Raw genomic sequence first — 20,617 nt, 5'->3', positions numbered from 1 at the left:
GCTTGGGTCAGGCATATCTTAGTCATCAAAGTGACATCTTTGCTTTTTAAAACTTTAAAGAAGTCTTTTGCGGCAGCTTTGCCCAGTGCAGTTCATCATTTGATTTCTTGACTCCTGCTTCCTTTAGGGCACACTTTATGTCCTGCTTATTGTATGCCAGGCACTGGTATATAATACCAGTATACAACTAGAAAAGCAATTAATTAATCCTTTTATAATTTAATCCTTCCAATAATCCTATGAGGTAGGAACTATTCATATACTGTTTTTATAGGTGTGAAAACTGAGGCACTGAGAGGTTAAGTAACTTTCTTAAGGTCACAAGGAGCTGTGATTTGAACCCAGGCAGTCTGGTGTCCCAGAGTCCTGGGACACCAGATGGACTCTTCACTCAGTCTCTATGTTCTTCTTTCCTACAACTCATCTCACAGAGATTATAAGAACAAGTTTCAAAACAGAAACAATCTCAGAGCTAAATGGTTATTTAAATGAACAGGAAACCAAAAAGAAGTTAAGTCAATCTCAAAGGAAGAAAACACATTAACATGATAATTTTTTTTTAATTTCTTTTTTTTAAATAGCAGAGCTTTTTTTCTCCAATCTTTATCTTACTTGGTTAGAGTTCAATAACTCTAACAGATACAAGTGGAGCTGATCTGGTTGGAGCAAGAGCCACTCCAGCTCTGACTGCCTTTTGCCCTCTATGTTGACCCCAGCAGCTTAAAGTACTAAAGGACACAATTAAGAGTCATGTCCTACATTAGGGGTTCCTGGGTGGTGCAGTTAATGTTCTCAGCTGCTAACAGACAGGTTGGAAGTTCAAGTCCTCCTAGCAGTGCTGCAGAAGAAAGGCCTGGAGATCTAATTCTGAAAAAGTCAGCCATTGAAAACCCTAGGGCACACAGTTCTACATGGACACACATGGGAATGCCATGAATCAGAATTGGCTTCACGGCACCTGTACAGGTATCCTGGTCCCACATCAACTACTGATTGGAAAATTCTACAAGGCTGAAAAGAAAAACGAGGGGCTTGGGGTACTCAAACCCATCCACCAATCCTTGTATTCTCTCTTGGTATCAAATATTCAGAATTTAATGAAGTCTATTTGAGCAGTTTGCACTATTTTAATTAGAGGCTCTCCAGTTCGATCATGTAAATTTCTTATAATGAACTGTTTTTGTTTTTGCTTTGCCTCTCTTCTCATTTGATATAGTGCTGACTGCCTCACTGGGCACAGGATAATAGCTGAGAGGGAAGATCAGGATGAAAAAGCAAGGAAAGAACAAAGTTAAGCCACATGTGGAGGCTGATGATATCGAGAAAGCGTTTGCCTGTGCAGTCTGTGAAGCAAGTAGCTCTCACTTTGAAAACAAATGGCTTACAGAGTCGTTCTTTTGTTTGTCTTCTTTACTTTACCCCCTTCTGGTTCCTCAAAAGGACAGTATATTCAGAATATTTATTCTTCCTCGGTCATGCTTTATCTAAGCAGCGTGAACTCTCTACGCGAGGCATCACTAGGCCTGCTCGGCTGTCTGGGCATGCGCTATTCAGTTCCTGGCGCTCAGGTGTCGTAGTCAATTCCAAACTACGTCTCCCAAGGACACCTGGACTAAATATCAGAGATTTACTTTACCATGTAAGTAAGTCCACACAGCCTCCATCAGCATGTCTACCAAGAGGTTGATTCTCCTAGTAATCTTTAGCGTGTGTATTTTACGTCACTAGTGCAGCCAAGACCCACTCCTTCTCCATGGTGGTGTCTGCAACGCAACTTGGGCTGCTTTGGGAATATGAGCAGGAGGTGGCGGGGAGTGCAGGGGGCGGAGGGGGGGGGGACACCAGAATAATATGGGGCCAGGCAAATCTGGGATCGAACTGGACTCCTTCACTTACTAATTAGCAAGGCCTCTTGGGGCAGGCTAATTAAATTTATTGCTTCAGTTTCCTCATTTCTACCAAAAAAACCCTCAAACCCGTTGCCATCAAGTCGATTCTGACTCACAGTGAGTGACCCTATAGGACAGAGTAGAACTGCCCCACAGGGTTTCCAAGAAGCAGCTGGTGGATTTGAACTGCTGACCTTTTGGTTAGTAGCTGTAGCTCTTAACCACTGCACCATCAGGGCTCCCCTCATTTGTACAGTGGGGATTAAATAATAGCTATTCTGATTCTGCTAAACCTTAGCAAAACAGAATTCTGCTCATATACAAATTCTTCAGAGCCTTGACGGCTCAGTGGTTAAGAGCTTGGCTGCTAACCAAAAGGTTGGCAGTTCGAATCCACCAGCTGCTCCTTGGAATCCCTATGGGGCAATTCTACTCTGTCCTATAGAGTCACTATGAGTTGGATCTACTCAAAGGCAATAGCTTTTTTTTTTTTCTCAATACAAACTCTTCTAAAGCATAGAATAAAGACCCTCCAGACTCATTTATGAGGCTAGAATAATTTTGCTTTAAAAATCCACAAAGGTGATAAAGGAAGACTATAGGCCAATCTCACTTATGAGCATAGATGGACAATCCCAAATGAAATATTATCAAATGAAAATCAGTGATGTTAAAAAAAAAAAAAAATGGCTCAATCCTAGAAATAATGATGGTTTTGCACCATTACAAAAATATTAACGTAAAAACAGTAGATCGAATACATGCAGTTAACTCCATTCCTAAAACTCCACTGAAATGAGAGTAAAGAAGTAAATGAAGTATATACCTAGAAGGACAAAAAGGGCAGAAGACCCAGTGGATAAGGGACGTCAGTATTTTTAGGAAGGAAACTGATCAAGGAAAGCCACTGACTGAGCAAAACGGAGAAAGTGAGAATCTAAATGCCTGCGGAGGAAAATGTCAAAGAGAAGTAAAAGAGCTGTGCCCTAGAATTCCTGAAAGCTCAGAATTAGAGTCGCCACATCCTTAGAAGGTAGACTGAGGAATTGACTGAAAACACCAAGGCTAGTTAAACACCCATAATTGGAGCATTTAGAACTCCCAAGTTTCCTTCCCCACCTCAGCAGGCAACAAAGGTTTATTTTCTGGAGTAATTAAACCAGGCTGTACCATCAGTTTACCAGGGAAGAACTGAGGAGTGGCCATTTCCTGGGGAAAGATGGGAAGGAAGGAAAAACGAAAAGAAATAAGTAACATCTAGCATTACCTGATGGAGTCCCTGGCTGGTGGTTAAGCACTGGGCTACTAACTGGAAGTTTCCCAGTTCAGACCCACACAGAGGTGCACCAGAAGAAAGGCCTGGCAATTTGCTTCCGAAAGGTCGCAGCCTTGAAAACCCTATAAGTAGTTCTACTCTGCACACATTGGGTCACCGTGAGTCAGAAATGATTCCACAGCAACTGGTTTGGTTTGTTTTTGTTGTATTTTTTTTCTTTTTTTTTTTTGAAGCATTAACTGAATGCCAGACTTTGTTCTAATTTTTTTCACCTGTGTTAACTCATTTGAGCTTCATAATGATCTACAGATAGGAAAATAAACATGCAAAAATAGCCAAAAAAAATTTTTTTTTAAAAAGTGGGACATCCTCTACGAGATATTGAAACATTTAAAAGCTATAGTAATTACAGCAGCGTGATTTGGGTGCTCAAATAGACATTTTCAATTAATGAAACAGCAGAATATAGAAACTGACCCTCACATAGGGGAATAAAGGATATGATAAAAATGACATTTCAGACCACCAAGGAATAAAAAAAAGAAAAAGAAACAATTCAATAAATGATATTGGGACACTTGACTATATACTTAAAGCCACCAACCAAACCCATTGCCATCAATTCAATTCTGTGGAGCAGCTGGCAGGTTCCAACTGCCGACCTTTTTGGTTAGCAGCTGCATGCCTAACCAGGGCTCATGGCTCCTTCTGACTATATACTTGGAAGATATACATTCCAGGTGGATTAAAGACAAGCTTAATATTAAAAACATATTTATAAACTTGGAATAAGTAAGACCTAAATAGTCAATTTAATTGCACTTAGCAACACACTAATTGTGTGACTTTGAGTACATTATTTAGCTTTCTTGGCATTTTGTGTTTTTTATCTGTAAAATGGGATGATAATCAGAGAGTTATTATGACATTTACTCTGACCTGGCAGAGTAAAAATTTCATTTGTTACATTAAGCTTTGTGGTTTAGTAGTTGTATGCAGTTCTGCACACCCCAGTCCTCGGGGGTACTGAAATTTTTATTTTTCCTGCTGCTGTTAATGACATAATTGAGTCAAATGTGCAGAAATTCTTCCTGAGTTAACTCTTGTATCTCAGCACCTGTAGAATAACAAGAAAATGTTCTTCTTTGGCATTTTCGACAAGTTCTTAACCCACGAATGTGACTGCTTTTGAATATATGATTGTCTTTGCCAGTACAGAAACAGCAAAAAATCAGCTAATTCTGGATGTTCTTTAATTTTGTCTTTTCGAAATCCGTTCCTGTAATAAGAAAATTATTAGTTGTGTCTCATTCAGTGGGCAGCTTTTAAGATGAACTATTGTGTTAAGCAGCGTAAGCTTCTGTCCCTGCCGCCTCTGCAGCAAGGAATGAATGCCTTATGAAGTGGAAGTAGAAACATTTTAGTGTCATGTTTTTTTCCCCTTTGGAGCAGGAAGGTAGAAAGACAAAAGCTGCTTCATTGGCTTAAAAAAAAAAAAAAAAAAAAACTGTCATATTGGTTGTTTGGCTGTTTATTCCTGTAGGACTAGTTCCATAACAGAGTAATTATATGTCTTGATGGAGACCCTTAATCTCAAGTGGCAAAATCTAATTCAAACAGCCCGAGAAAATTCCTAAGGTAATGCATTGGTTTAAGTAACTGGAGGAGTCCCTGGGTGGTGTAAATGGTTAATACACTAGGCCACTAACTGAAAAGTTGGAGGTTCAAGTCTACCCAGAGGTACCTCAGAAGAAAGGCCTGGCAATTTACTTCCCAAAAATCAGCTATGGAAAACCCTGTGGAGCACAGTTGTACTCTGATATACACGGGGTCTCCATGAGTTAAAGTAGACTCTCCAGCAGCTAGTAACTGATAAGTGGAAAGCCGAAGACTGGACACAGCTGCAGTTATAGCTGGCTCACACTGGTAAGGCCTGGCTCCACCCGAGCCATAGGGAACGAGCTCCCCACCTTGCCAGATTAAGGCAGGAAGGTGCTGAGCAGGCAAAAGCGACAGCTGTCACAGCAGTAACCGAAGACATTTCCTGGTTCAGCATGTCCTACCTGTGGTGCCTGTATCGTTTTCTTCTCTCTCAGGTTGGTGGTTGGATCAAAGGATTGCAACTTCTTGCTCGGTCATGAAGTAGATTGCCTGTAGTGTGTTTGCTCCAGGAATTGTCTTCAGTTACTCTAATGTGGGTCTGTAATGAGGCTAGAAAATGTGTTGCCTGCTGTTTCCTGTTTTGCCTCCGTGTTATCCTATTGTGATGTTCACAATATAACAATCTGGGTTTTTTGTTTGTTTTTTGTGAGGCTTAATTAGGACAGGATAATGTGCTGTATATAAACATTGTGAAAGTGAATGGTCATAACCTGTAAAGAGATTTGAGTAAAAAGTCTTGTAAACATGGTTCTGGGCCTCATATTCCTGGAACTGCAGAAAGCTCCCGAGGCCTCGCCACTCATGTCACAGGGCCTGAGCATAACAGAAGCTCCTCATCTCAGGCCTGTTGTATTTGCTGTCTGCATCAGATAAGGGACTGGCCTGCCGATGACTAGGAGTAGAGGGGGTCTCCAGCCTCTCTGGGAACCAGGATCTCCTAAATCTGATTGCTCCCCATCGTAGGGGTATCTCTGGGGCTTGTTGGCAGAGCTGGCAAATGCTTGGCCTGCTCCTGGGGACTCCATAACCCGCAAGTCCCCAGTGAGATCCTGGGGTGACTGAGCATCTTTGCCCATTCCATCTGCTTCAGGGTAGGCTCAGGCAGTGTCCATGGACTTTTGCTCCAAAATTAGGTTTGTCTGTCCTCTTTCTTCCCCTCTTTCCCCGCTCCACACACAGTCTCCCACCTCCCCACCCCCTGCTATTAGAAGCTTCCCTCTCAAGCACAGTAGGAGGAGAGTGGCTCTCGGTAACCATAGGCAACCGGGGATCTGTACTGGCTATTTGTGCTATATTTGTAAGACGCAATCTAGCCACTAACTGGGCAGACGGGAAAATGCTTTAAAGGTTTTCTTGTGCAGCAAAATATTATTTTCTTCTTTTTTTTTTTTCAGAGTGACCAATCCATGGGTGAGATGCAGATAATGGGAGGCCATGATCTCTCTGCACTTGCTGGAAAGGTTTGTTAATGTAACTTTGCTCACTGGGTACATACTGATGTCATGGGGAAATCAGTGACCTCCATTTCAGATCAGCACTTGCAAGACATTGCAGACACTCCAGGGTTTGCTAATTCATGCAAATGGATGCGTGAATCCTTGCAACGATTTCTCCTTTATGAAACTCTCCTTTTAGAACGCTTCCAGGACATGATGCAGACCAAATCTTTCTTCTCCAAGCCTCCTTCCAACCTTCTTTCAGAACCTCAGATTATAAAACCTCTTGGCTCGCCTTGTGCTTTTCGGTTTTTTTCTACTCAGCCTTTCAGGTACCTCCCTGAAAAAGAAGCTTTTTTCTTTATTCATCTGTTTTTCATCTCTCGTCTATACCTCACTCAGCACCTGGGCACTTTGTTAAAAAATTGAATAGGTTTGCTGAAATGTACAAAATTTGGGGGGTTGTATAAAAAAATTATTTATTTATTTTTTATATATGTATGGAGTCCTGGTGGTGCAGCGGTTAAGATCTTGGCTGCTAACCAAAAGGTGGGCAGTTCGAATCCACCAGCCACTCCTTGGAAACCCTATGGGGCAGTTCTACTCTGTCCTATGGGGTCGCTATGAGTCAGAGCCGACTCAACAGCACATAACAACATATATATATATATATATATATATATATATATATATATGAGAAGCACTTCTTGAGAGCACATTTTGCAGCCTTTTGTTTTGTCTATTAAACAGAAGGTAGCCAATTAGATTACGGGAAAAATACCTCCAATTTTACCTTGGATTTCCAAACCAGCCGATAAATAATTAAGTGAAAAGACTGGCGTCTGACATAAATATACAAATTGGAAGGAAGAATTGTTTCCTAAAGCAGATGGTCCTTGTGGAATGTGACCTGAAATGCAAGCTTTGCTGTGAATGAAAGCAGTGAAGAAGAGTTTGTTTTTGTTCAGCTGTACTGAGACATATCTTGTATTCATTATCGCTGAACAGCTTCAGCTTTCTAAGTAAAATGGTTCAGACTATTACACATGCTTAATCTCTCATTTTTGTTGTTATGCAATGCCCGGATGGGGAAAAGGAGTAGCCGCCACATTTAATACAAATATGCATAATAACATTGGTGACACTACAGAACCACAAAGACTTGGACCGATAAACAGATTAGTTTACGATTCAGTGTTAAATTGCTATCTAGTAGTAAGTTTTGAACCAAATTTTGGACCACAAAAATTAGAATTAACTTGTTGGCGTTAGTGTACCGTTTCATGTTACTACATCATTGTATAAAGTAACACCCTAGAAAGCTAACATCCTCAAAGCGGTTTCCAGAAATTCATAACTTTTAACAACCCTGGAGTGGTCTTTAAATGATAGATTATTCTAGTACTTTTTTATATGATACTGTCGCTGTGAGTCAGAATTGACTTGACGGCAATGGGTTTGGGTTTTTTTTTGGGGGGGGGCTTATAAATTTATTATGCGACAGATATATTTTACCTGGTGCTTTTGCTGTGAGGTCTGTCAAAGTGGCAACTCTTCAGTGTTCTAAATGAACGTCAAGAAAAAGTTTGCACGTAGAATTGTGGTCCTTCTCTCTTTCCTACTGAAATCATTCTCTAGCTCTTTATAAAAGATTTCCCCCTAGGTGAGCATGGGATAGTCCCTTTTTTTTTTTTTTTAAATAGAGAAGAGATTGAAGAAAGGCTAGCTTCTTACTGGGGGTAGAGTGAGCAGAAGGGGTGGAGGTCATGCCGCAGTATTTTCCTCCTATAATTAGGAGTCCCTCGGTGGCGAAAATGATTAACGTGCTTGACTGCTAATTGAAAAGTTGGAGGTTCAAGTCTACCCAGAGGCAGTTTGGAAGAAAGGCCCAACAATCTACTTCTGAAAAATCAGCCATTGAAAACCCTGTGAAGCACAATTGTATTCTGATACACATGGGGTCACCATGAATGGGAATCAACTTGACGGCAACTGGTGTGGTGGTTTATAATTACTACAAAGACCCCCAGGAGAAAGGAGGGATCGAGGAAGTTCAGAAGAGAGGAAAACCAGCTGGCAGTAAGTACCAGCAGGAATCTGCTTTAACTTTTTGCTAGCATAACAAATTGTTCCTCTAGGTTTCCAGGTGCTAATTAGTGGTATTTTACACCCTGTGTGTACATAGATATATTTTTATATACATTTGAATGTATGCCAAGTAGAACCCCTTGGGCTTAGAAGACATTGGGTAAATACTTCTAAGATGAATAAACAGTGATTAACAGGAAAAGGTTAACTCTATTGTTGTAGTACAAAAAGCAACCGCAGATAATATGGATAGGAATGAGTGTGACTGTGTTCCAATGAAACTTTTTTTACAAAAACAGATCTACTGAATTAAAAGCTTTATTTTGACAAGATCACCATCCCCCCCCGCCCCCCGATAATTCTTGTGCACATTAAAGTTGGAGAAGCACTGGTGTGGGGCAAAGCCACAACCATCCTTTCTGTGGGCTTCTGCCTTCACTTCACATTTGCTACCCTCCAAACCATTCTCCATGAAGCAGCCAAAGGGATCTTCATCCTTCTAAAATAGAAATGTACTTGCCTATTGAAAACTTTCCAGTGGCCTCTCAACTGGAATTGCCAGATTTAGCAAAAACAACACAAAACAAAACAAAAACCCAGGATACCTAGTTAAATTTGAATTCCAAGTAAGCAATGGATAAATTTTTAATGTAAATGTGTCCCATGCCATATTTAGTAGACGTATAGCCCGTATAATATTTAGTATAAGTATGTCCCACGTAATATTTGGGACATACTTACACTAAAAAGTTATTGTTTATCTGAAATTCAAATTTAACTGTGCATTCTGTACTTTACCTGACAACCCTACCCACGATGCTCTGAGACTACAATCAAACTCCTTCCACAACATGTAAGACCTTTGCAATTAGGCTCCGCTTTCCTCCCCACATCATACCCACTCACCCCCACTGCACTGGCTAATCTCCTTCCTACCAAGACTTTCTACCAGATGTTATTGTTACCTGGAATTCATTTTCCCCATCCTTTAGGTCTCAGTCTGTCTCCTCCGTAAGGGAGGCCTTCCCTGACTCCCTGTCTTAAAGGAGCATGTGCTTGTCCCCTCTGTGCTCTACCCCGTCCCTTTAGAACACTTATCATAATTTGTGTGTTTACTTCTGCCATATTTTTTATTGCCTATCTCCACGACCAGAATGTAAGCATGATGAGGGCAGGGACCATGCCTATCTTATTCACCATTGTATCTCCAACACCGTACACAATGCCTGAAACACAACTGGTCGAATAAGTATTTGTTGATGAGTAAGTATATGCTTCTCCTTCTCTTAGAAATCTGAAAGAAGTTTTCAACTGAGTTTGGGAAAAAGAAGACATGGCAGGAAAAGGGAAAAATGTAAACCCACCTGGTCACCCCAAAAGGATATCAACCTGCCAATTTAGTTTAGAATTAGAAGAGAAAAGTGTTGAGTTAGGGAGCATATTCTTTGTAGAGGCAGAAGGGCTTTGATGTCACGAGAGATTCAAGAGGGTGCTGAAGATAAGAGGAGGGACAGAATACAAGTAAGCATTTAGAATTTTGTTTTAGTTCAACAGATAAAGGTATTCCCTGTTCACCGTTCTTCAGCCTTTGAGAGAAAAGGCCCAAAGGCTATTCATTCTTGTCTCACATTAACAGTTGGAGAGGACTTATAAGATAAAATTTCAGATGCCCTCCAGAATCTTCCCCTCATGCAGAATGTACCACTAGGGGAAAAAATTAAAACAAAAAGGTGCCCAACAATTAGTGAATTTTTTTTTCTTCTTCTTCTTCTTCTTCTTTCATGATTACAGGAGAAAGTCTGAAACTGCAATAAATATTTGCACTGGATGAAAGGGTTGTTGCAGATAGCTGTTTTAACTTCCACTTTCTCGTATAGTCATACCATTTATCCGTCAGTCAACAAATTCACATTGAAGTTACATGAATTCATCAAAGCAGGTGCTCTGCGAGGCACTTTCCCATGCCTTCTCTTACTTAATGCTCAACACCCACAGAAGAGCTTTGGGAATCTTTCCACGTAAGACTCTCCCTGGGCTGAAAGAAGTCCAAAGAAAAAAGGATTCCTTGGGATTGTAAGTGCTTTAGAGTAAGGAACGTGTGATTTTATTTGGGACGAGGAAGTCTGAGAATAACACAAAAGAGGAAAGAAGAGCAACATGGAATGGGAGAATGATGGAAGCAAAAGCATAGAACTTGGGGAGCCAGAGGATAAGGAGTAGAGCAGGTTGACAGAGGGAAAGTAGCCAAAAATAGGGAGATGATAAGAAAAAAGCTGAAAATGTAAATTGGGTCAGTGTGTAGAGTACAATAAATGAATGTCACAATAAAGAGTTTGAAATTATTGAGAAAAGCAGAGAGGACCCATGGGAGCTTTTGAGCAGAGGTGACACAAAAACATTTGTGTTTTAGGAAAACGAACCTGCCAGTAGGGCAGAATTAACTGAAAGAAGGGGGAGAGACTCCAGATAGGGAGACCTGTTAGAAGACTGTTGGTGGAGTGAGCGTGAGCACTTGAATTAATATGAGCCACTATCTATTGCCGTCCAGTTGATTCTGACTCACGGCGACCCCATGTGTGTCAGAGTAGAACTGTGCTATGTAGGGTTTTCAGTGGCCGGTTTTTGGAAGTAGATTGCCAGGCCTTTCTTCCAAGGTGCCTCTGGGTGAACTCAAAACTCCAAACTTTTATTTAGAAACCGAACATGTTAACCATTTGCACTACCCATTCTATGAGCTAAGTAGGGGTGGAAGAGAAGGAATAACAGTATCAAAAGATGCAGCCAAGAAAGATAACAATTAAATAGGCACTATGAGCCTCATAGCTGTACAACATAACTTCTTAAGCCCTCTGAAGATATGGGAGTTGAAATATTTAGAAAGAAGATTCTGGATAGCCCCCATGAGCCTTTCTCTTTTTTTCTTAAAGGAAAGGAAAGGAAGCTCACAAGGGGCTGGCTGAGCCATGGTTCTGAATAGGCCGTTGCTGTTGAATCAAGGGAGCCCTTGATGATTAAGTTAAATGGCCTCTTCGGTTCACAATGTTAAAAGCATTTTATTTTTACACTATGTGTTTAAAGCTGTCTGTACAACATGCTCTCTGCTGTCTGATTTTTTAGAAGTCGCTTTAATCCTGGAACTTTGTAAAATGCAAATCTATTAAATCAAGAAGATTGCATTCATGTTCAAGAGAAACCTCTGAAAGGGTGGAATAAAACCAAAAGCATGGAAGAGGCCCAATTCTGGCCATGTGAAAACACAGATGTCCAGTTAAGTACAAGATTTCAGGAGAACCCTCCCACCTCCCACGCAAAAATAAGTTTCTAATCAAATGCCAGAATGAAGCATGAAACCTACCAGAATTTCCCCCTTGACTGCCTTAAATATTTAAGTCATTCCTTCTTACTGCATCTGAGGAGGCTGAGAGCTTGCATGACAGTAGAAATGCCCACCGACCGATGGTTCTGGCAATTTTGTGAATTATCCCAGAAAATGAAATACTGAACTACATTCCTTTTGCCATAGGGTTTATATTCACACTCCTACTCATCCCCAGAATCCATGAAACAGCTCATCACCACCCCTGCCATCCCTGCTATTGAGGTGACTGCAGCTGCAAATCTCCACCGCTGCAGATGACCCAGTGGGGGGTTGCTAATCATTGTGTGTTTTAGAAGACTAAAAGAAGGAATAACCTATTTAAGAAAATCATTTAGATTTGTATAATTCTTTCCTTCTTTCTTTTATTTCTCTTCCTCCTTCCCTCTCTTTCTTCCCTTCTGTCTCTTTCTCGCTCTTTCTTTCCTAACTCGATGTGATTAACTTAGATCAGGATCTCAAAATAGCAAAGAAAGAGCACACTTTAGAGGTTTCGCATACAATGTTTGCCTGTAGCCCCCAGGCTGGAGATTTTTTACTAGCTTTTCTGGGAGGAAATGAGCTAGGCGTGATGAGATGACTAAGACGGTACTGGCAAACATCTCACAGTCAGTGATCAGAGTATTATCAGATTGGAAGTGTTTAGGAGGTACAGTGTGTTCTGAAAAAATGTCCGAAGTTTGCCCACTCAAAAAATGAGAAAAGAAGAATTTCTTGATGCAGAAAGAAAAGCAATAGATATTAATGGTAGTTCTGTTAAGGAGGAATTGCACATTGGTAAAGAAAAATGGAGGGGATGGAGCGAATGTATAATGAACTAGAGAAAGTGAAAAGAAATGAGGTCAAAGTTGTGAAGTCATTCAACAGGCAATCTTGAGCATTTGCTACATGCCAGGCACCATGCTGTATACTGAACACAAAGTTGAGCTAATTTTGGTTCTTCAGTTTATGGAGCTAACCTTGGTACATTAAAATGTAAAGAGACTAGTTCCCTGAGACACTAGTGAAAGTGCTTCCAAAGTTGGGGCAATTTTCAGCGGAGCTTCCAGACTAAGACTAGGAAGAAAGGCCTGGTGACCTACTTCTAAATCTACTAAAATCAGCCAGTGAAAACCCTGTGGATCACAACCACCTGATCTGCAATTGATCTTGGGATTGGAACAGAGCTGGGCAGGGTTTTGTCGCGCTGTGCACGGGGTCGCTGTGAGTTGGGAGCTGACTCAATGGCAGCTGACAATGACTCTTGGGCTACTTCTGGTTTTATATGGCGGAGCCCAGCTTCCAAAGGCTTTGCTTTTATTGGAATATTTCACACAACAGGCAGGGCCAATGAAAATCCAGACTAGGGTGTATATTACTAATAAAAGAATTTGGAAACATAGTGCGATGTTTTGTAAAGGAAAATAAATTTGTATGTGATAGCTGCCCTATATAACTCACTAAAGAAGTCTTGATTTCTGGAGAGTTCCCTTTCAATAGCAGATAGTTTTTCTATACCAGTATTCCTTTGTCCATAATTTATGAGCCTGCTAAATAATTTTAGGTTTTTAATACAGTGCATAATTCCAAAAATTCATTGTTATTAGAGATGCTATTAACCCATATAGCCTCCATAATCCTCCACGATCCTTTGAGAAATATAGTAAAACTAAAATTAGCCAATGTTTTCCTTATAATAATCCTTCAGAAAAAAAAAGGTTGTTTTTTAAAAAAGGAGGATTATTAGAGTATAAGACACTACAAGAAGATAGGAAAAAGAATTAGAAACCCCAAAAAAGAGTTTTAAAAGCTCTAAAAGGAACTATAATTGTAGCAAGTAAATTAGCTCTTTAGTGAAAAAGAATGTATGAAGTACAAGTAGATACAATCATAATAAAGTACAGGTAGCCTCCTACTTACAACGGGCTCTGTTCCAATGACTCCTTCATCAGTTGAAGACTTTTTTTTAGTTTTCATTATTATTACCTTGTATTATATATATCTTTATAATCTGGTCTTTATTTGTTTATTTGTCTTTGAGTATTGGAAACGTTACATATAAATTTACAGATACAGTTAATGCGTACACAAGTCAAAAAAACAAACCCGTTGCCGTGGAGTTCTGATTCATAATGCATACATACATACATTTAAAAAAATATACAAACCTTTAAAATTTGCTCTGACGATGAAGGAGAGTTGGACGACATTGGCATTTGGTCAGTTGTGGTAATAACACCACTTGTGGAAGGTTCTGGATCGTCTGGGTTATCCCTGGGAATGGGGCTAGCATTTCTAGTCAGAAAATCAGTGAGAGTTTTCTGTATGGTCCTTTTCTTTTTTTCTTCATGTATTCCAGTTGTCATGTGTCGTTAGAGTTGAACATTGCCCAACTCTCTGTCCCTTATGACTCCCTGCATTGACACAGACTTTATTGTAGACCAGGCCATAGCCTGCTGTATGGCCACGTTCTGAACAGTAAATCATAACATTGACCATCTGCAAGTGAACATCCGAGAATGACAACATCAGCAAATTATGCCCAGCAACATTGTATGTAGTACGTATTACTAATGATAAGATGTACAAAAAAGCAAAAATGGGTGGTCGTAAGTGCAGTTTGTCAAAACTCAAATGCATCATAAATCGGAGACTACCTGCAACAACACTGAGAGATAGAGAAGGGAAGTGAGGCAGTGTAGAATTAAATTCTCATCCACAGGCAGTCCCTGGATTACAAACGATCTCTGTTCCTAAGTCTGTCTTAAAGTCCAATTAGTACACAAGTCGGAACTGTTAGGTCTGGTTCCTATCTAACGTCAGTTAGTCAAATGTTTGTCATAGTGTGTAGTGTAACTTTCTGTGCATAAAAAAACACTAAAGAAACACTTCCAGATTCACTAAAACATCATTAACATAATAGTACAGTAACAATAATAATGTTTCTAGGTATGTCACAAAGTAGTGCCCATTTGTTATTATGAACCATTGTATGTACCTTGAATTTTTCATACAACAGGCTTTATGGGGGTTGGTTCATAACTACAGGTTAATGTAAGTTGGACATTCGTAACCTGGGGACTGCTTATATTATATAACATAGTAAACAGATGATGTCTAGAATTATTAAATTGAGAAAGTATGTATTTATATATAATAGAACATATAAGGAATCCCTGAGTAGCTTATATAGTTAACACGTTCGCTGTTAACTGAAAGCTTGAAGGTTTGTGTCCACCCAAAGGCACCTTAGAAGAAAGGCCTGGCAATCTAGTTCTGAAAAATCAGCCATTGAAAACCTTATAGAGCGCAGTTCTGCTCTGACACACATGGGATCACCATGAATTGAAGTCGATTCAATGGCAACTGGTAAAGAATGTATGAGCTTTTCTCTAATAAAAATGAATAAAACCCACTAAAAAATATGCATTTATAATTGAGAAAATCTTTTTGAAAACAAGCAAAACAAAAATAATTAGTAAGTACTTTAAACATGGTTTTGAAAGCAACACTTATGAATGCATATTATTAAAAATATTGTTTAGAAATATGGAAGTAACAACCAGAAAAAACAGCTAAGAGAGAAGTGACTGTGGGGAGGAGTGAGGTGGAAGGCGGTCGATTTTCTTTAAGAGCCCTTTGGGTCTATTGGATTTTAAGCATATTTTTTTTATGTATTACGTTGATATAAACATGCTTTCAAGTAATTCTGACAATATATCTGAGGATCAGTACACACCTGAATCCCGCTTCCCACCCACCATTATATCTTACAAATGTAGCCTAATCTTTTCGAAGATTACTCTGGTTTGCAAGGCTCTTCACTGTCAAAAAAAAAAAAGAAAGAAAGATTTAATTATGTTCCATGCCCTCTACTTAATTAGGCAAGAATGCAGATGAACACATCTTAGAAAGATTCTTCTTTATAAAGTTGAAACAAAAAAAGGATCATGAACCAGGAAATTAAATTAACTGAAACATTCTCTAAGTCATCTGGCTGGCTCACAGGCGTTGTTGGCAAGCCTCTGCCAGACTGGAAAGGCGTGCCCTAACTGTTAGGGGTTGAACATAAAGATCAGAACAAATGGTGCTCAGCAGGCCGAGGGGACTCCTCCGTCAATGTGATTGATTCTTGGGATAGCAGATACTGTGGGTAGGACCAGCTTTCAAAATGGACAAAACAATCTTTACATTTTAATGATAAAATTAAGCCTTTTAATGGATTTTAGTGGACTAGAAATACAGTACATGAGAGAAAAACACTTCCAGAAAGATATTTCCGTCTAAGGGTGCATTTGACACATAAAATACTATGATGCAAAGTTAACAGAGTTTTTATTTGGCTGATTAGCAGATTAACGTTTTTGGTAATTGTCTTTTGCATTAGACATAAGAAAGATATCTAATGTTTAAGGTTCGATATGATTTTTTTTTTAAGTATTATATGAATTACAGGGATAAATGAAAGGCCATCTAAAGAAAGAAAGACACCATCACACAGGGAATTTTCACACCATGTAGTTAATTGAAATGGCTTATTAACATAGTCATATTTTAATTTGATGGGACAACATTGACATGTAACTAGTAACCCAATTAATTGGTTGATTTTAACTCATTACTAAGCTTAATCAGTTATTCATTCATTCAAATGATTCTTGAGCTTCTACGTGCAGTCTATTATGCTAGGGTCTGGATGGTACAATGGTTAACGCACTTGCCTGCTAAATTGAAAAAAAAACAGAGATTCAAGTCTACCCAGAGGCACTTTGGAAGAAAGGCCTGACAATCTACTTCCAAAAAATCAGCCACTGAAAACCCTACTGAGCACAATTCCACTCTGACACACCTGAGGTCACCATAAGTTGGAATTGACTCGATGGCAACTGGTTAGTGCCAAGGTCTGAGTATACAATAGTAAGCAAGGGAAGTATAATCCCCACCCTCAAGTAGCTTATAGTCTAGGGGGGAAGGCAGGTAACAGACAAGCAATAAAAATGATTATGATCAGTGTTCTGAGGAGAAAAGTAGACCAATGCCTTGAGAGCATGTAGCAATAGGGCCACACCATCACACTAAAAATATAAAGCAGGCACCTCAGAGCTCTCTCTCTAGACTACCCCTTTCTCAGAGCTGAAAATCAGAAGGCAAGTACTGAGTCCGCAGTGATTTTGGTGTCTGCAGGAATCGGGCTCTCACGCCTGAATGCACTGCCTCCATTAGTGATGCAGCTTCTGTTGACTGCTTTTCCTGGTAAACTCTTTGTAAGCTCTGCATACCACATTGCATAATTAAGAACTATGCTGCTCAGTGGTACAGCCCATAATTATTAAGATGGGATGACTTTATGGATAGCTCTTCAGACAAGTAACAGGGTCTACAACAAATCTGTTCCTAACCTGAGTATGTTGTTGTGTGCCATCCAGTATATTCTGACTCACAGCAACAGAGATGAGCTGGCCCATCGGATTTCACCTGAGGGGGTGAAATCTTTACAATCTTTATGGGAGCAGATCACCAGGTTTTTTTTTTCCCATGGAGCTGCTAGTGAGTTCTGAACCACCAGCCTTTTAGTTAGCAGCCAAGAGCTTAACCATTGCACCACCAGAGCCCCTAATCTGAATATAGGTACCAATATTGAAGCTCCAAGTAATTCCAGAAGGGCTGTTAAAATGAATCTAGAATATCTAGATTACCACTAAGCGTTTAGATTAGATGGGCAGGGAAGGACCAGCTAAGCAAATTGTGAAATTCTAACTGTAAACAAAATGTGAGTCTATATTGTGAGCCAGATTTGTGTCATATTCTAAATAACTGGGTTTTATTTATTTCAGAATGTCATCATTGTTGAGGTAAGCTGGCTTTTCCTTATCCATATTTGGAAGCTGAAAGAATCTAACGGTGAGTTTTAAAATACAGAACTGGTTATCAAATTGGGCAAGGACTTACTGAATTCCCACTGCGTGCACGACACTCCAGATTTATTGAATAGGCACCAACTAGAATCACTGGCTTCAAATAACACAGAATAAAGCACTGCAATAATAAACACGTGGTACTGTATTCTTTTTTGTACCCAATTCCACAAATGTCTAGATTGGTTTCTATATCTCTTTGTGAGTCAGATGTTTTAAAGGAGAGGAAACTAGCCCACAGAGCCATAACTTATCAAACAGTAAAATCAAAATGAGAACTGTTTACCCTTAATTCAGTGCTCCTGCTAATGACCACTAATGCCTTTGAGCAAGCCTACCTTCAGCATCAAAATAATAAATATAGTCAGTTAAAAACTGGCAACCCAAGGGAATGCTACGATTTCATTTAATTCGTTTTTCTGTTTAAAAATAAATAAGAAAGGAAAGAAAAGAGAAGGAGCGTGCCCTCTGGCAGCAGGGGACCGAGACGGCAAACGGCCAGGCTTCGTTCAGGAGCACGCCTGTCTTATCAGCTGGCAAAAATACAGGAGAGCTGTTTTCGGCCTTTGTTACACAATTGCCTGTGTGCGCTGTGTATAGCTGCAGCTCTTCTGGGTCAATGTGACCCACGAAGTTGACCCTCTAGCCATACGAATTGCCCAACCCTGGCTAAATTCAGACCTGTTGTTTGGATAAGCAACTCCCGACAGCAGATTTCTGTACCAAGGACAATAAATTTCGGCGGCCCATTCTGCTCTTTGTGCTGCAGCTCGTCAGCAGGGACAGGCCTGGGCTGGCTGCAGCCGTGCACCCTCAGAACCCACGTGCTGTCACCAGCTGCCGTCCAGACACATCTCACTTCCCAGCCGCAGACTCCCCCACTGAATGGGGAGGCCACAGGGGGAGGTGTTTATCCATTCAGTGCATTCAAATGTACAGCCTACGTCCATGAAAATTCATGCCTCTTGTATTGTGTTGCATAACCTTAGGGCCACATTTAGTCCTTGAGCGTGCAGGCACAAGTCAGAATGTAATCAAGGAAGAGCCCCACATGCTCTCCAAAAGCAGAATTTAGCCCTTCATTTAGCTGAAGGATTCAGGGAGGACATATCACCAATATATTCCCCTAAAACCCAGCTTCCAGAAAAAAACACCTGCCTCAAAAACTGTAAGAAATTCTGGCTCCTATGTTGGCTCCAATTTGATGACATTTCTAATTATGATGCATTATTAATAAGAAATGTAATCATGTCTCTCTGGATGAAAAATCCATTAATGCTGGCCAAATGTGCCTCATTATATTTGTCTGTATTCTATGCAAAGGATGTTGTTGAGACCGGGAAGACCATGAAAGCTTTGCTCGGCAGCATCGAGAAATACAAGCCCAACATGGTTAAGGTAGCCAGGTGAGTGGGACATTCCCATCATCATTATTTATGTTTTCAAAACAGCCCCAAGAGGACACCACAGAGGATGCTGTTTCCAAAGAGTATTATTGTTGTTAGCTGCTGTCAAGTCACCCCCTCCCCAAAGTCATGGGGACATCATGCACAACCGAATGAAATGCTGCCCGGTCCTGTGCCATCCCCATGATCACCATTGTGATCCATAGGGTTTTCGTTGGCTGGTTTTTCAGATTGCCAGGCTTTTCTTCCTAGCCCATCTGAGTCTAGAAGTTCTGCTGAAACCTGTTCAGCATCATAGCAACATGCAAGCCCCCACAGACAGATGGGTGGCGGCTGCACATGAGGTGCCCGGGCTGAAATTGAACCTGGGTCTCCCATATGGAAGGAGAGAATTATACCGCTGAACCACCACTGCCCTCCCAAAGAGCATACTTTATTCCAAACCAGTGACCTTTTGCCCAGGGATGTTAGATTTGACCACACTGAAGAAATAGTTAATTTAACTGCTAGTCTGGGAGAGAGGAAAGGGAAGAGGAAACACTTTTCTGTGTTGTGTGAGCTCCTCTTTACTCTGCTCCCATTAGCTATTTCCAGGAGCAGCTTGGTGAGCCCCAGTGCAAACACCTGCTTCCTCCCTTTCATTCACAATCGTTCTTATAGGGTCATAGTAGCACGAAGTAAATATGCTCCAAGGGGAAAATTCATATTTTAATGATGTTTAATTATACTTTCAATTCATAGAAATTTTATTTGGAGTACTAAAGCATATTATTTCTTCTTAATGGTAGTTTGTTGGTGAAAAGAAATTCTAGAAAGGATGGCTTTAAACCTGACTGTAAGTGTTTTTTGGCTTTTACTTTTTGGTGGTCTTATTTTGTTTTGTGTTTAAGAATCTTTGGTTTTCTTTTGGATGGCATTCTGTGTGAAGTGGAAGCTACAGAGGGTTGATAGTCCCATAAATGCCTCCTGGTATCCCCTGCCTGGCTAGGAAGGAGAGAACCCTTTAAAATAGGGGGTCTAGAATTTTCTAATTTACATCTTTCTCAGGAACTCTGTCCTGGGCATTGCATGTTTTTACTTTTAAGTTTCCCATAGCACCTTAACTCCAAAGAACTCAGCTAATAAGTCCCCACGGCGGTAGAGGAAGACTTGGCCCTGCCGGACTCATGCAGGCCAGGTGCCTGCTCTGCCGTCATTCTCACCAGTCAGACACAGAGAGGCGTGGAAAGGTTTGGAGGGGTTCTCATTCCATCCCCAGGAATTATTACCAGACAATGCACAATGGTGACCTTCAGCAAGCCTGAATGTTAGTACCCAGAAGGGGAAATCCCTGACACCTCCCCACCACCTCCCAACAAAAGTTCAATCACATCAAGAATTAAGCAGAGCAAATATCTCTTCACACTATCTTCATGCTTGATAACCTCACACTCGACTTTAGGCATGTGTTTTGGAGAACTTTCCTCATCTAGGGCTCTTTCCTACCTCCTCTCCATAACATGAATAGTTCTAAAGCCGGAAAAGATAAACAAGCAGCCTGGTTATTTATTATTCTAACACTAGAAGTGATTTTTTTTTCACTTGCTCAAG

At 40.4% G+C, this 20,617-nt stretch overlaps 1 protein-coding gene across 1 annotated transcript in view; it reads left to right on the top strand.

Annotated features, from left to right (window-relative positions):
- PRTFDC1 (phosphoribosyl transferase domain containing 1) overlaps positions 1-20,617 on the top strand; it is a 90,917-nt gene that overhangs the window by 66,320 nt on the left and 3,980 nt on the right. The window contains 4 exon segments of the mRNA XM_023548859.2: positions 6,222-6,287; positions 17,541-17,558; positions 18,945-19,027; positions 19,816-19,862. Of these exon segments, the coding sequence (XP_023404627.1) occupies positions 6,222-6,287; positions 17,541-17,558; positions 18,945-19,027; positions 19,816-19,862 (214 nt within the window).

Source organism: Loxodonta africana, chromosome 4, assembly GCF_030014295.1.
Source record: "Loxodonta africana isolate mLoxAfr1 chromosome 4, mLoxAfr1.hap2, whole genome shotgun sequence".
Lineage (NCBI taxonomy): Eukaryota > Metazoa > Chordata > Mammalia > Proboscidea > Elephantidae > Loxodonta > Loxodonta africana.
The sequence above is the reverse complement of the archived record's forward strand: the minus strand, read 5'-3'. Positions and strand labels throughout refer to the sequence as shown.